Source organism: Entelurus aequoreus, linkage group LG06, assembly GCF_033978785.1.
Source record: "Entelurus aequoreus isolate RoL-2023_Sb linkage group LG06, RoL_Eaeq_v1.1, whole genome shotgun sequence".
In the NCBI taxonomy this organism is placed as follows: domain Eukaryota; kingdom Metazoa; phylum Chordata; class Actinopteri; order Syngnathiformes; family Syngnathidae; genus Entelurus; species Entelurus aequoreus.
Genome location: NC_084736.1, coordinates 83890339 through 83903659, shown reverse-complemented (window position 1 = coordinate 83903659; position 13321 = coordinate 83890339). Strand labels below are relative to the sequence as shown.

Genomic DNA, 13321 nt, shown 5'->3' with positions numbered 1-13321 from the left:
AACATAGAGGTTTTGGGCACCACACCCACTGTTATGTGGTTACAGTTGCCCTTGAAATATTATACAGCATTTGTAAAAAAAAATATAGGAAAACTTTAATGGGAGTGGCTCACGGCTCATCCACGGGGAATGGTTAGCTCTGAAAGGGATGGCCGTGTCCTTTAAAATCTTGTGTCATTGGAACATCATTTTGAAATATTCACAAAATTGGCCCTAGTGTTTAAATGTGAGTGTGAATGTTGTTCGTCTCTGTGTTGGCAAGCGGTATAAAATGGTTTGATGGATGTATGACTCACCCTTACTGTCACTATCATCAAGGCAAACCTAAGTTTTTTCAAGGGTGGCAGAATGGTGCTCTAATCCCTCCAGACTTCCATAGTCAGATATGTATGTCAAAGCACAAAGAACAACACAGCATGTGAAGCTATAGGTTGGCACAATCAAATCTGTTATTGTCTTGTATTTGATATATAAATATACAATTAGTTGCACGATTCCCTTATAATGTGATTCCGTTTTCATTTAGGTTGAAGCTGCAGCAGTCAAGCCAACTTACAAAAAGGATTTGGTGGATTTCCAAGGTCAGCTCAAAAGGATCAGCTCAATGACGGAAAGTCCAGAGGCAGGGAAGACATTTAGTGCTACCATCAAACAAAGCACTCCCAGTGTTGGAGTGCAGACAGTGCGAGCATCATTATTTGATAATATTGTGGAAAGATCCTCTGTGCTGATGGTGGATAAAGATAAAGGATGGACCAAGGCCACTGACTCACTTAGTAACCCATCTTTGAGGAGAGTAAGCAGTGAAGATGAAGGTACTCTGGTGACTGCCACCTATAAAGATTCTGTATCACCAAGTCCCCTACGAGTGAACCATGCTATGGACACTGTGCAAGCGGTGGAAGAAAGCAGAGCAGTCAGTGAACGGATCCTTCCTGCTCAGCGTGAGGACAAGGCCATGACTTTACGCTCCAGACGATCAGAAGGGAACAAGCCAATGATGGAAAAAAATGGTTTAATCAAAGATGAACCGACTTCGCCAATGGCAACAGAGCAGCAGCCTCGATACTTGCGAATAGGAGCCTTCCAGAAATGGGCTTCTAGTAGTCCAGACTCAGGTGTGGCAAATGAGAAACTAAAGGAATCACTTAGGGGGAAAGAAACTGATTTGAACAAAGACCGACAAAGAGAAGCTGAGCAAGAAGAAGCAGCTGCAGCTCCTAAACGCTTGAAAACACTGCAGGTAGATGAACAGCCAAAACCCAAGGCAACCTATTTTGCTTTGACGGGACAAATACAGGAGTCTATGTCTCTTTTAGAGGTAGGCGCTAACATAAGTTCAACAGTACCGTATGATGATTTTGCAATAAGTTCTGGACAAACAACCTCTCAAGGTAAGGTTTCTGCCATTAAGAGGAATCTGTCATTAAATGAAACTCTTCGAAATAAGCATCGAGACAACAATAAGGACATAGGCATGATCAGTCATATTTCACCAAGGCAGATGGCAGCCTCAAATTATGTGCACACAGCTGAGAAAATGACAATAAAAACAGAGCAAACAAAGGAAGATGATAGGCAAAATGGCAAAATAAAAGCGTTTGAGAGGGAAAAACAGCGACAAGTAGATATTGAGAAACAAGCCATTGTACAATTTTCACAGATGAAGGAAATTGATATGCAAAGAGAATTTGAAAAACAAAAAGCATTTGAAAGGGAGAAACAAAGTGTGCTAGCCCAGCATAAAACGCTGAAAAACCTCCAAGAATTTGATTTTGAAAAACAAAGAGACCTGGAGAAACAGAGTCAAATACAGCTTGACAAAGAAAAAGCAAGACGACAAGAACTGGAGAGGCGTAAGCAGCAAGAATCAGAGAGACAAAGAGACCTAGAAAAGCAGAGACAGCAAGAAATGCTGAAGCAGAAAGAGCAGGAATTGGAGAGACAAAGAGAACTGATGAGGTTGATGGCGCAGGAAAAGGAAAAACAGCGGAAAATTGAGCGGGAGCTAGAACTGATGAGGTTTAGGGAGCAGGAAAAGGCGAGACAGCAAGAACTGAACAGGCAGCAAGAACTGTTGTGGCTAAGGGAGCAGGACACTCTAAGACAGAGAGAACTTGAGAGACAGCGTGAATTGATGTTGCTGAAGGAGCAACAGAAACACATAGAACTTCAGAGGCAGCAAGAACAACTGAAGCAAAGGGAGCAGGAAATGGAGAGACAGCGAGAACTTATGAGGCAGAAAGAGCAGGAAAAGGAGCAATGGCGAGAAGTGGAACAGGAGAGGAAGCGTGAATGGGAGAGACAGAGACAGCGGGAGGAAGAGATGCAAAGAGAGCTTGATAAGGAGACACTTCTAATGGAAATGCAAAGAAATAAACATAGAACTGAAGAACTGAAGAGAATTAAGGAGATGGAGGCAGAAAAGCGGAAGCAAAAAGAAAAGGTGCAACAGCAGCAGCTCTGGGAGAAGATGGAAAGAGAGAAAGAAAAAATAAAACAAATGGCTTTGGAACAGGAAATGCTGAGACTCAAAGAGATTGATAAAGAAAGGGAGGACCAAAAACGACAAATTGAGAGGGAGCGTGAGGAAGACAATATGAGGGAAAATCTTAAAGAGCTTCAGAGACAAAAAGACTTGAAAAGGGAGAAGCTTCGAAGGGAGGCGGAGACAATCAAAGAGAGAGAGAGAATACAATTAATGGAGTTTGAAATTCTAAATCAAACGGAAATGGACAGTTGGCCAACTGAAAGTGAGAAACACAAACTAAAGGAGACTATGGAAAAGGCTGAAGCAGAGAAAATGAGACAGGTTGCCAAACTCCAAGAAGCAGAGAGACAGAGACTTAAGGAGATGCAAAAGAGAGAAGAACAGGAGAAGATGAGGTTGGAGCAATATCCGTTAAAACCCAAAATGGTGGATTTGGACTCTGTACTCAGAACTACCCCCCCTCATAACACTGGCCCAGCATTACGATGGAAGGAACCCTCTCCAAGAGATGAAGAGACCTACAAACCTGCCATTCTTGATGTGGACTCCTTCACATCTCACTCTCAGACCTCCACCAGTCAAGATCTACTACTGCCTGTTGCCAGTTTTCAGGAAGATAAGTCCAGCTTTGATGGTTTATTCCGACCTACGTATGAAAAAGATATTACCTGGAAGGTACCACCACGGACGTCCGTTGATTTCACAAGCCCAGTGTGGACACTGTCCCCACATGACCCTTGGGAGGTAATGCCTAGTGAGATGACTCACCCAAGCAATGTCAGCCCAGAACATATACTTCATAAGAAGGAGCAACATTTGATGGCCTCACAGAGCCACAGGCACAATAAACCAGGCGAGCCACCTTACTTGGACCCTTTTGCCCAAAGGGGGACAACAACTGGCATCCATCTCGGTGGAGTCTCCAGCAATGCTCCTTTTGATCAGATCCGGTTGCATGGAGAACTAAAATCCCAAGCCAACCGAGAAAAAGTCTGGAACCACAGGAGATCACAGGGATCCCAGGTAAATGGAAGGAATCTGTAATTATTCGTCTAATTTAATAGATAGATTATACACAATAGTTTTGTGTTTGTTAGACATTGTTTAAGAACGTTTGTTGAAATGATAACTTTAACTGTGGCTGGTTAAATGTCCACTATGCACCAGGTAATCTCATATAGTGTGTTAACGCAGCATTTGTGAAATACTTTTGACTGGCTTCTCATGAAACATGTGTTTAAATTGAACAAACACAAAGTTTTGGGCATGTTGTGTTCTCCCTACCCTTTCCACGTTCTTCTTCATGAGTAAACTGTGATAGCAACTCTTATTTTCTACTGAACCCTCATCTCTTAGACGTGATACGGGAGTGCAGTGTTTGAAACACATTAAGTCCACTTTCTTTACGTTTTAGGAGCTGAATAGGATCCGCTCACGCAGTATGTCACGCCGATCAGCCCCTTCTAGTGGTGCACTGGAGGGTAGTGTCACCAGGATAAGGAGCCGTAGTGCTCACAGAGAACAGGACCATCCCAGCTGGGTGAGTTTCACTTTACTTTCATTTAATCAGCTGCAAAACTGTTTTCAATTCTAGTCAGAGGTTTCCTTTCACTTATCTTGAATGTACATTTTGGGACCTTAGGGATTTGTTTGAACCATCTTTATTCTAAGGTGAACTCATTGTACAATGTAAATCTTCAGGTATTTTAAAAACGGGAATTTTGTGGACAAGCTGGAATTCGTTTAGAATTTTGGCAAATTTACCAAATTAAATTATTCATAAAATTGTGTATTGACTAGGAAAGCACTTGGAGAGTCCAAACCTCTGCCAGGCGTTACTTCTTAATAGAAAAACAGTCTTGTAGACGTGATCCAGATTGGCCCTAAAATGTAATGACTGGTTCCTTATCCTATTTAGGGCATTTCATTTAAAGTAAGTTGAAAATCCGTCCGTAACGTCTTGAATTATCTACAGCGTGATTAAAGAAACCGATTGAAGCCGCTTGTGTGTCATCACCTGTCTTTGTCTCTGTGGGTGGAGGCAGGGATGCTGGCTTACACAGAGACCGAAGATAATGCTTTGAACATAAACGTAAGCTAACGCTGTGGAAATGATCTGCAATAGCCTCAGAATGTAATGACTTGTTCTTTATCCCATTTGGAACATTCGAATGCAGCTGAGAGGCTCCAGCACCCCGCGACCCCGAACGGGACAAGCGGTAGAAAATGGATGTATGGATTTCCTTTAAGGTTATATGAAAATCAATCCATAACGTTTTGAGGTATTTATAGTGGAATGAAAGAAATAGATTGAACACTCGTCAGTCATCCACCCTTTTTGTCTCTGCAGGGCCGCTAGTATATACACTAGGGATGTCACAGTATGAACATTTCTTATCACGGTTATTGTGACCAAAATGATCACGGTTGTTATTATTATCGTGGTATTTTTAAATGTGCTCAAAATTTTCTAAAAGTACTTCAACTGAAAACAACACTTTGTTGGGCTTGTAAAACACAAACAACACTTTCAAAATGATTTCCTTTGGAAAAGAAACGTTATTGCAGATAAAAACAGTTTCAAGGACCTCAAGTAGAAATTTGAACGTGCATATGAAAACAACAAAAGCATTATAAACAAAGTAATATGGCAGAAAAACAATAACAACATAAATAAATACAACAAATGTGCAAATTGTGCAAGATAGCACTTTATGGACATAAGAGATACAAAAATAAAAGCAAATGTAAGAATTTTGAAAGATGGCAGCTGATGGCCATAAGACGTAACTACACTTTTTGTCTACCGTATTTTTCAGAGTATAAGTCGCTCCGGAGTATAAGTCGCACCGGCCGAAAATGCATAATAGAGAAGGAAAAAAAACATATATAAGTCGCACTGGAGTATAAGTCGCATTTTTTAGGGAAATTTAATCGATAAAAGCCAACACCAAGAATAGACATTTGAAAGGCAATTTAAAATGTCTAAAGAATAGTGAACAACAGGCTGAATAAGTGTACGTTATATGAGGCATAAATAACCAACTGGTATGTTAATGTAACATATTATGGTAAGAGTCATTCAAATAACTATAACATATAGAACATGCTATACGTTTACCAAACAATCTGTCACTCCTAATCGCTAAATCCCATGAAATCTTATACGTCTAGTCTCTTACGTGAATGACATCAATAATATTATTTGATATTTTACGGTAATGTGTTAATAATTTCACACATAAGTCGCTCCTGAGTATAAGTCGCACCCCCGGCCAAACTATGAAAAAAAACTGCGACTTATAGTCCGAAAAATACGGTATATAGATAAAAATAGTTTTTATGTATGAGATCTGGTCTTATACATAGGGCTGCACGATTATGGCCAAAATAATAATTAAGATTAACAATATCGACGTGCCAGCTTTTTCTCATTACATTACGCCTTTATCTCCATTTTTATATTTTGATAAAGGTATTTTTTTAGGTTATGTATATGTACTAGATCTACATGTACATGCTGTATCAGTACAGATTCATTAGGAGTTTGAGCAGAAATATGTCAAAAAGGTATTAACTATACACAATTCAACATTAACAAAATGCTATGTTACATCAATGTTTTTTAAAGTAATAACTTTGAAATAAAAAAAGAAGTAATGTAAAAAAAACCCCGTGGTGTTTACTTTTTGATATCAATAAAAAACTCAAAGCAGTTTGGCTAATGAACATGAGCTTTGTTCTTCTCTAACATCTCCTAGTGGTTCAGTGCAACAGTTTGGCCAACAAAAATAAACCTCTCACATCGAATACACAATCTTTGCATTACGTCATTAACTCTGTCACAGCAGCTGATGGACGCTGTATTGGGAAAATAAAAGCAACATCAAATAGTTTTCTACTTCGCTGTACACTTTTAGTGTGGGACAGATGCGTCTCTCTCCAATATTATTCACACCTGTCTCCATCTAAAAAAAGGCAGTGCGCTCTTCAACGCTCGCCGAGACTCCACGGGAATGAAGCGAGGGAAAATTAAGTTAAACCAAGCGCTCGGCTCTGTTTACTCGGAGGGGAAATGTCTGTAGCAAAGTCTTTGTAGTTGTGTTTCAACATGATTTTCAAGCCAAGCGACACTCGTGCGCCTGCGCCAGCGGTGCTGTGACTTTGATTCCAGGAAGTAAGCAGTATTGCCTGAAATGCATCAGTAAATTAAGTTTTTTCGGTAATTACAAATTTAAACGGTATTACTAACCATCGGGAATTTTACCGTGGTTTATCTATACCAGGGGTCACCAACGCGGTGCCCGCGGGCACCAGGTAGCCCGTAAGGACCAGATGAGTAGCCCACTGGCCTGTTCTAAAAATAGCTCAAATAGCAGCACTTACCAGTGAGCTGCCTCTATTTTTTAAATTGTATTTGTTTACTAGCAAGCTGGTCTCGCTTTGCCCGACATTTTTAAATTCTAAGAGAGACAAAACTCAAATAGAATTTTAAAATCCAAGAAAATATTTTAAAGACTTGGTCTTCAATTGTTTAAATAAATTCATAATTTTTTTTACTTTGCTTCTTATAACTTTCAGAAAGACAATTTTAGAGAAAAAATACAACCTTAAAAATGATTTTAGGATTTTTAAACACATATACCTTTTTACCTTTTAAATTCCTTCCTCTTCTTTCCTGACAATTTAAATCAATGTTCAAGTAAAAAAAAATTTTTTATTGTAGAGAATAATAAATACATTTTAATTTAATTCTTCATTTTAGCTTCTGTTTTTTCGACGAAGAATATTTGTGAAATATTTCTTCAAACTTATTATGATTAAAATTCAAAACAATTATTCTGGCAAATCTAGAAAATCTGTAGAATCAAATTTAAATCTTATTTCAAAGTCTTTTGAATTTCTTTTAAAATTTTTGTTCTGGAAAATCTAGAAGAAATAAGGATTTGTCTTTGTTAGAAATATAGCTTGGTCCAATTTGTTGTATATTCTAACAAAGTGTAGATTGGATTTTAACCTATTTAAAACATGTCATCAAAATTCTAAAATTAATCTTAATCAGGAAAAATTACTAATGATGTTCCATAAATTCTTTTTTTAATTTTTTCAAAAAGATTCGAATTAGCTAGTTTTTCTCTTCTTTTTTTCGGTTGAATTTTGAATTTTAAAGAGTCAAATTTGAAGATAAACTATGTTTCAAAATTTAATTGTCATTTTTTTCGTGTTTTCTCCTCTTTTAAACCGTTCAATTAGGTGAAAATATCATTAATTATTAATAATAACATAGAGTTAAAGGTAAATTGAGCAAATTGGCTATTTCTGGCAATTTATTTAAGTGTGTATCAAACTGGTAGCCCTTCGCATTAATCACTACCCAAGAAGTAGCTCTTGCTTTCAAAAAGGTTGGTGACCCCTGATCTATACCGTTTACTTTTACATCCCTAATATATACACACACACACACACACACACACACACACACACACACACACACACACACACACACACACACACACACACACACACACACACACACACACAAAAGGTAAGGCTACTTCATCTATTTGTTGTGTGTTTGTTGTGTGACAGGTAAAATGATGCCATAATAACTCTAAAATACAACTACGACAACTTCAGATTGTTTTCTTTGTTTTACTTTGGCCCAAAATAGAACAGGCACATTCTAAAAATGTACACATCCCAAATAATCCTCTTGACAAAACACTGGTGCAGTTTCAAAAACACCATGAAGAACACAATGAACTTAGACTTAATTTTAGTGTATCTGCAAACCAATTAAACTTGAAGTCACAGCCCATCTAAGATTGAACAAAAAACAAAATAAAGCATAAATAAAAACGAGATAAATACCTAATTTGTTATTTCTACATATTAATCCTGTGCTTTCCCAACAAACCCTACAATCTGAGGTAGAAACTATTCAAGAGGGTTGAATTACTCTCTGCCTTCTAGTATCAATAGAAAAATAAAAGCTGTGCAAACAATTTCAACAAACCAAAAATAAAAATTTAAAAGACTGACAGTATTGCAGTAAATCACACACTGTTCACTTTCTTTAAATTTGCACACAAGACCATCATTTTCACAGAACTCTATCAATGTGCAGTGTCTAATGCCGCATTTCAAGTGGAGTTACCAATTGTTTATTTTACTCCTGTTTGTTTTATGTTAGGTCAAGGGGGAGGAGTCGCAGCCCCGCTTTACCGTGCTTGGTACACTTGCTCGCCCCGGTATAAACTATTTGCTTGCCTAACAGAATTGCTATTGCGACATCCAGTGGACACATTTCGAACAGCGATTTCTTTCATTTAAAAATACAGCTCAATTTTACACTGGGCAAACAAATCTCGCGGGCTGTATTGAAGTTGTTGGCGGGCCTGATCCGGCCAGTTGGCTGCATGTTTGACATCCCTGGTCTAAAAAGTTCAATCTTTCTCCTATCTGACCATACCATTTTTTTCAAGAAGGCATCTGGCTTGTCCACGTCAGCTGCCGATTTCCGTCGAGCTTGACCATGTCGATTTCGCAGCAGGGGCGTCTTTCTGGGTCGCCACCGTCTCACATTAGTGTGACTGTTCACAATGAAGCCATGTGAACAGTCACACTGCTTTTCCAGCAGTTTCCAGTTTATGGCAGGCTTGAACCTTTGTAATTCCTGGGGTTTTCTAGAATATTTTAACCAATTTCCTTTTATATGATACTGTCACGGGTCTGCTTCCACATTTTTCACACTTTCTTCCACCCTTTACACATTTAGCGGTGACGCATCCAAATAACCTTTACTTTTGTTCAATTGTTTGACGGAGTATCTTGGGATCTGCAGTGTTTTAGAAATTTCCAATTTGTGTAAATCTACAATTCTCCTTCTGAGATCTTAGACTTAATTGGATTTTCCCAGTGTTCTGAGTAAAGGTCGATACAATGAGAACTGTCAAACACATCATTTTATGCTGTCAAAGAGGGACTATCAGCTGCTGTCAATCATCATTACTAAAAAGGCAAGTTAAAAGACATTCTGGAACCATTAGCACCACTTATTATAGAATTTAGGTGACTGTGTGACATATTTTATACCAGGGGTCACCAACCTTTTTGAAAGCAAGAGCTACTTCTTGGGTAGTGATTAATGCGAAGGGCTACCAGTTTGATACACACTTAAATAAATTGCCAGAAATAGCCAATTTGCTCAATTTACCTTTAACTCTATGTTATTATTAATAATTAATGATATTTACACTTAGTTGAATGGTTTAAAAGAGGAGAAAACACGAAAAAAATGACAATTAAATTTTGAAACATAGTTTATCTTCAATTTCGACTCTTTAAAATTCAAAATTCAACCGAAAAAAGAAGAGAAAAACTAGCTAATTCGAATCTTTTTGAAAAAATTAAAAAAATAATTTATGGAACATCATTAGTAATTTTTCCTGATTAAGATTAATTTTAGAATTTTGATGACATGTTTTAAATAGGTTAAAATCCAATCTACACTTTGTTAGAATATATAACAAATTGGACCAAGCTAGACAAATCAGTATTTCTTCTAGATTTTCCAAAAACATTTTTTTAAAAGAAATTCAAAAAACTTTGAAATAAGATTTAAATTTGATTCTACAGATTTTCTAGATTTGCCAGAATATATTTTTTAAATTTTAATCATAATAAGTTTGAAGAAATATTTCACAAATATTCTTCGTCGAAAAAACAGGAGCTAAAATTAAGAATTAAATTAAAATGTATTTATTATTCTTTACGATAATAAATTTTTTTTTACTTGAACATTGATTTACATTGACAGGAAAGAAGAGGAAGGAATTTAAAAGGTAAAAAGGTATGTGTTTAAAAATCCTAAAATAATTTTTAAGGTTGTATTTTTGTCTCTAAAATTGTCTTTCTGAAAGTTATAAGAAGCAAAGTAAAAAAATTAATGAATTTATTTAAACAAGTGAAGACCAAGTCTTTAAAATATTTTCTTGGATTTTCAAATTCTATTTGAGTTTTGTCTCTCTTAAAATTAAAAATGTCGGGCAAAGCGAGACCAGCTTGCTAGTAAATAAATAAAATTTAAAAAATAGAGGCTGCTATTTGAGCTATTTTTTAGAACAGGCCAGCGGGCTACTCATCTGGTCTTTACGGGCTACCTGGTGCCCGCGGGCACCGCGTTGGTGACCCCTGTTTTATACTGTATTTGAGCCTCCATTTAGAATTCATAAATCAGAGAAAATCCTATGTAAATTCCTGTTTGGGTCTTGAACAGTAAATGCAGATATTTGCGAGAAAAGGAATGTAGTCATTTGACTAACCATGACTAACGATCATTTTAAAGAGTTAAGAATCAATAACTAATGTTTCAGGTATGGTTTCTCAAGGCTCACCCCTGCCAGTCTTATGTCATGATTCTGATGTAGCGGTGGCCGAACACCTTCACCGGGCTATAATTCAAGATTGGATTAGACACATTGTTAGCATGCCATTACAAGCCTGTTAGTGTGGCTCAGGGGAAGCTGTGGCATGAGATGGCCTGCAACACTCCAGTGCTAACTGAACTGAGAGCTCCTTGGTTACACACATCATCACTAATTCTAATACATTCAAATGTTCATGGTGAAATGTGTTTATCTTGGGGTGGTGTGCTCAGTCGGTAGAGCGGCTGTGCCAGCAACTTAAGGGTTCAAGGTTCGATCCCCGCTTCCGCCATCCTAGTCACTGCTGTTGTGTCCTTGGGCAAGACACTTTACCCTCCTGGTTTAAATGCAGCTGTAGATAAATAAATGATAAATGGATTATACTTGTATAGCGCTTTTCTACCTTCAAGGTACTCAAAGCGCTTTGACACTATTTCCACATTCACCCATTCACACACACATTCACACACTGATGGCTGGACCTGCCATGCAAGGCGCTAACCAGCAGCCATCAGGAGCAAGGGTGAAGTGTCTTGCCCAAGGACACAACGGACGTGACTAGGATGGTAGAAGGTGGGGATTTAATCTTATTGTAATAAGAGTGTGCCGATACATTGATTCTTCGATGCGATACGTGACGATTAATATCGATAGGAGGTTTGTTTACTTTATTTAGGTTAGTTTACTGTATTAATAAACTTGTTTTGCAGCCAGCAAGATCAGGACATCCATTTAAACATAGAGAGAAAGTAACATCTAAAGACCTACCACATAACAAGCATCATAAACATTTCCAAGATCACAAAATAGTACCATTTGTGTCCAAATGTTTGAAAAGCATATCTAAAAGAGTTACAGTGCAGTGTTTTCCACACATTCATTTATTTGTGGCGGCCCGCCACAAAAGAATTATGTCCGCTACAAATAAAAAAATAAAAATAAAAAAAAATAAAAAATGTTTATTTATTTATTTATTTTTTGTCCTGTCCAGCTTCTCAGGTAAATCATATAGTTGATGTAGATGCCCATATAGGCTGTTCAGATTTACTTTACAAAAGAGAAGTGTAGGATACTTCTCTTGTTGCCTTATTTGTATTTGACCACTACTGTTTTCTGTTTATTTGTTACTGACTGTGGCAGGACACCTCTGCCTCTGTTTCACTTTATGTTGCTGGTAAATAATATGGTTGTAGTAGTAGGCTAAAGTTAAATGATTTAGTATGCACTAATTAAAGGGGCAGAGCTTTAAGAGACATTTTAGCTTTTATATTTGATAAGATATATTTTTTGTAAGAACCACAATTAATAAATATATTTCAGTGAATAACTTATTGTTCAAATCTGTATATAAATATGTACATAAAGTGTTGGAATTATATTGTAAAATGGATGGATAGATAGTGGCTTTCACAAAGAGAGCTTTGATTCTCTAGAGAAAAGTGCAATATAAATAAAATTCACTAATTCACACTTTTTTTTTTATTGCAACCACTCACCTACTGCAAATGTATTGTTTGTCAAAATTCTCACTCACTCACTGAGCATTAGATCGCTACCACCACCTACTGGTTATGTGTAGTCCTGGTAGTATTTAAATTGCAGGAGTTTAAGGCAGTGTTTTTCAACCACTGTGCACAGTGGTGAGATATTGTCTGGTGTGCCGTGGGAAGTTTTGCAACTTCACCTAATTGGTCCCAAAAAATATTTTTTTGCAAATCAATAATTATAATGTGCCGTTGTCTAGTGTCTGTCATATATAGAGCTCGGCAGGTTAACCATGTAATACTCCACATCAGTAGGTGGCAGCAGGTAGTTCATTGCTTTGTAGAAGTCGGAACGCGTCGAGGGTGGTTTGTCGTGATCCCAATATGCAGAGCACAGCGGGAGACGGCGTGCAGGTAAAATTGTATGCAATGATTAAACCAAAAATGAACAAAAGAGAAAGGAAAAGGCACTGAAGCTTAGGGATGGCTAAGCAGAATGAAAGCAAAACTGAACTTGCGACGAGGTAAACAAAAACAGAATGCCGGACGACAGCAAAGACTTGCAGCGTGTGGAGCGGAGATGGCGTCCACAAAGTACATCCGTACATGACATGACAATCAACAATGTCCCCACAATGAAGAATAGCGTACGCACAACTTAAATAGTCTCGATTGCTAACACAAAGCAGGTCAGGCAATAGCGCTCAAAGCTGCTACAGGAAAACAAACAACAAACCAGGAAGGAAGGGTCGGATGACAAGTCACAGGTGGAGAAAATCCTCAGTGCTGAGCTCTGTAGAACTTGCACCTGGCTCGCTGACAACAAGCTATCCATCCACTTGGGTAAAACAGAATCCATCCTGTTTGGGTCCCACATCAAACTTAAAAAAGTCAATGACTTCACCATAAAAGTAGGTGAC

The 13321-nt window shown here is 37.7% G+C and overlaps 1 protein-coding gene across 3 annotated transcripts in view; it reads left to right on the top strand.

Moving 5' to 3' along the window:
* Positions 1–13321, top strand: part of si:ch73-138n13.1 (calponin homology domain-containing protein DDB_G0272472) — a 69805-nt gene that overhangs the window by 15054 nt on the left and 41430 nt on the right. For all 3 annotated transcript variants that reach the window (XM_062051673.1, XM_062051672.1, XM_062051674.1), the window contains 2 exons: positions 527–3514; positions 3906–4031. In XM_062051673.1, coding sequence (XP_061907657.1) covers positions 527–3514; positions 3906–4031 — 3114 coding nt within the window. The remainder of the gene's footprint in view (positions 1–526; positions 3515–3905; positions 4032–13321) is intronic.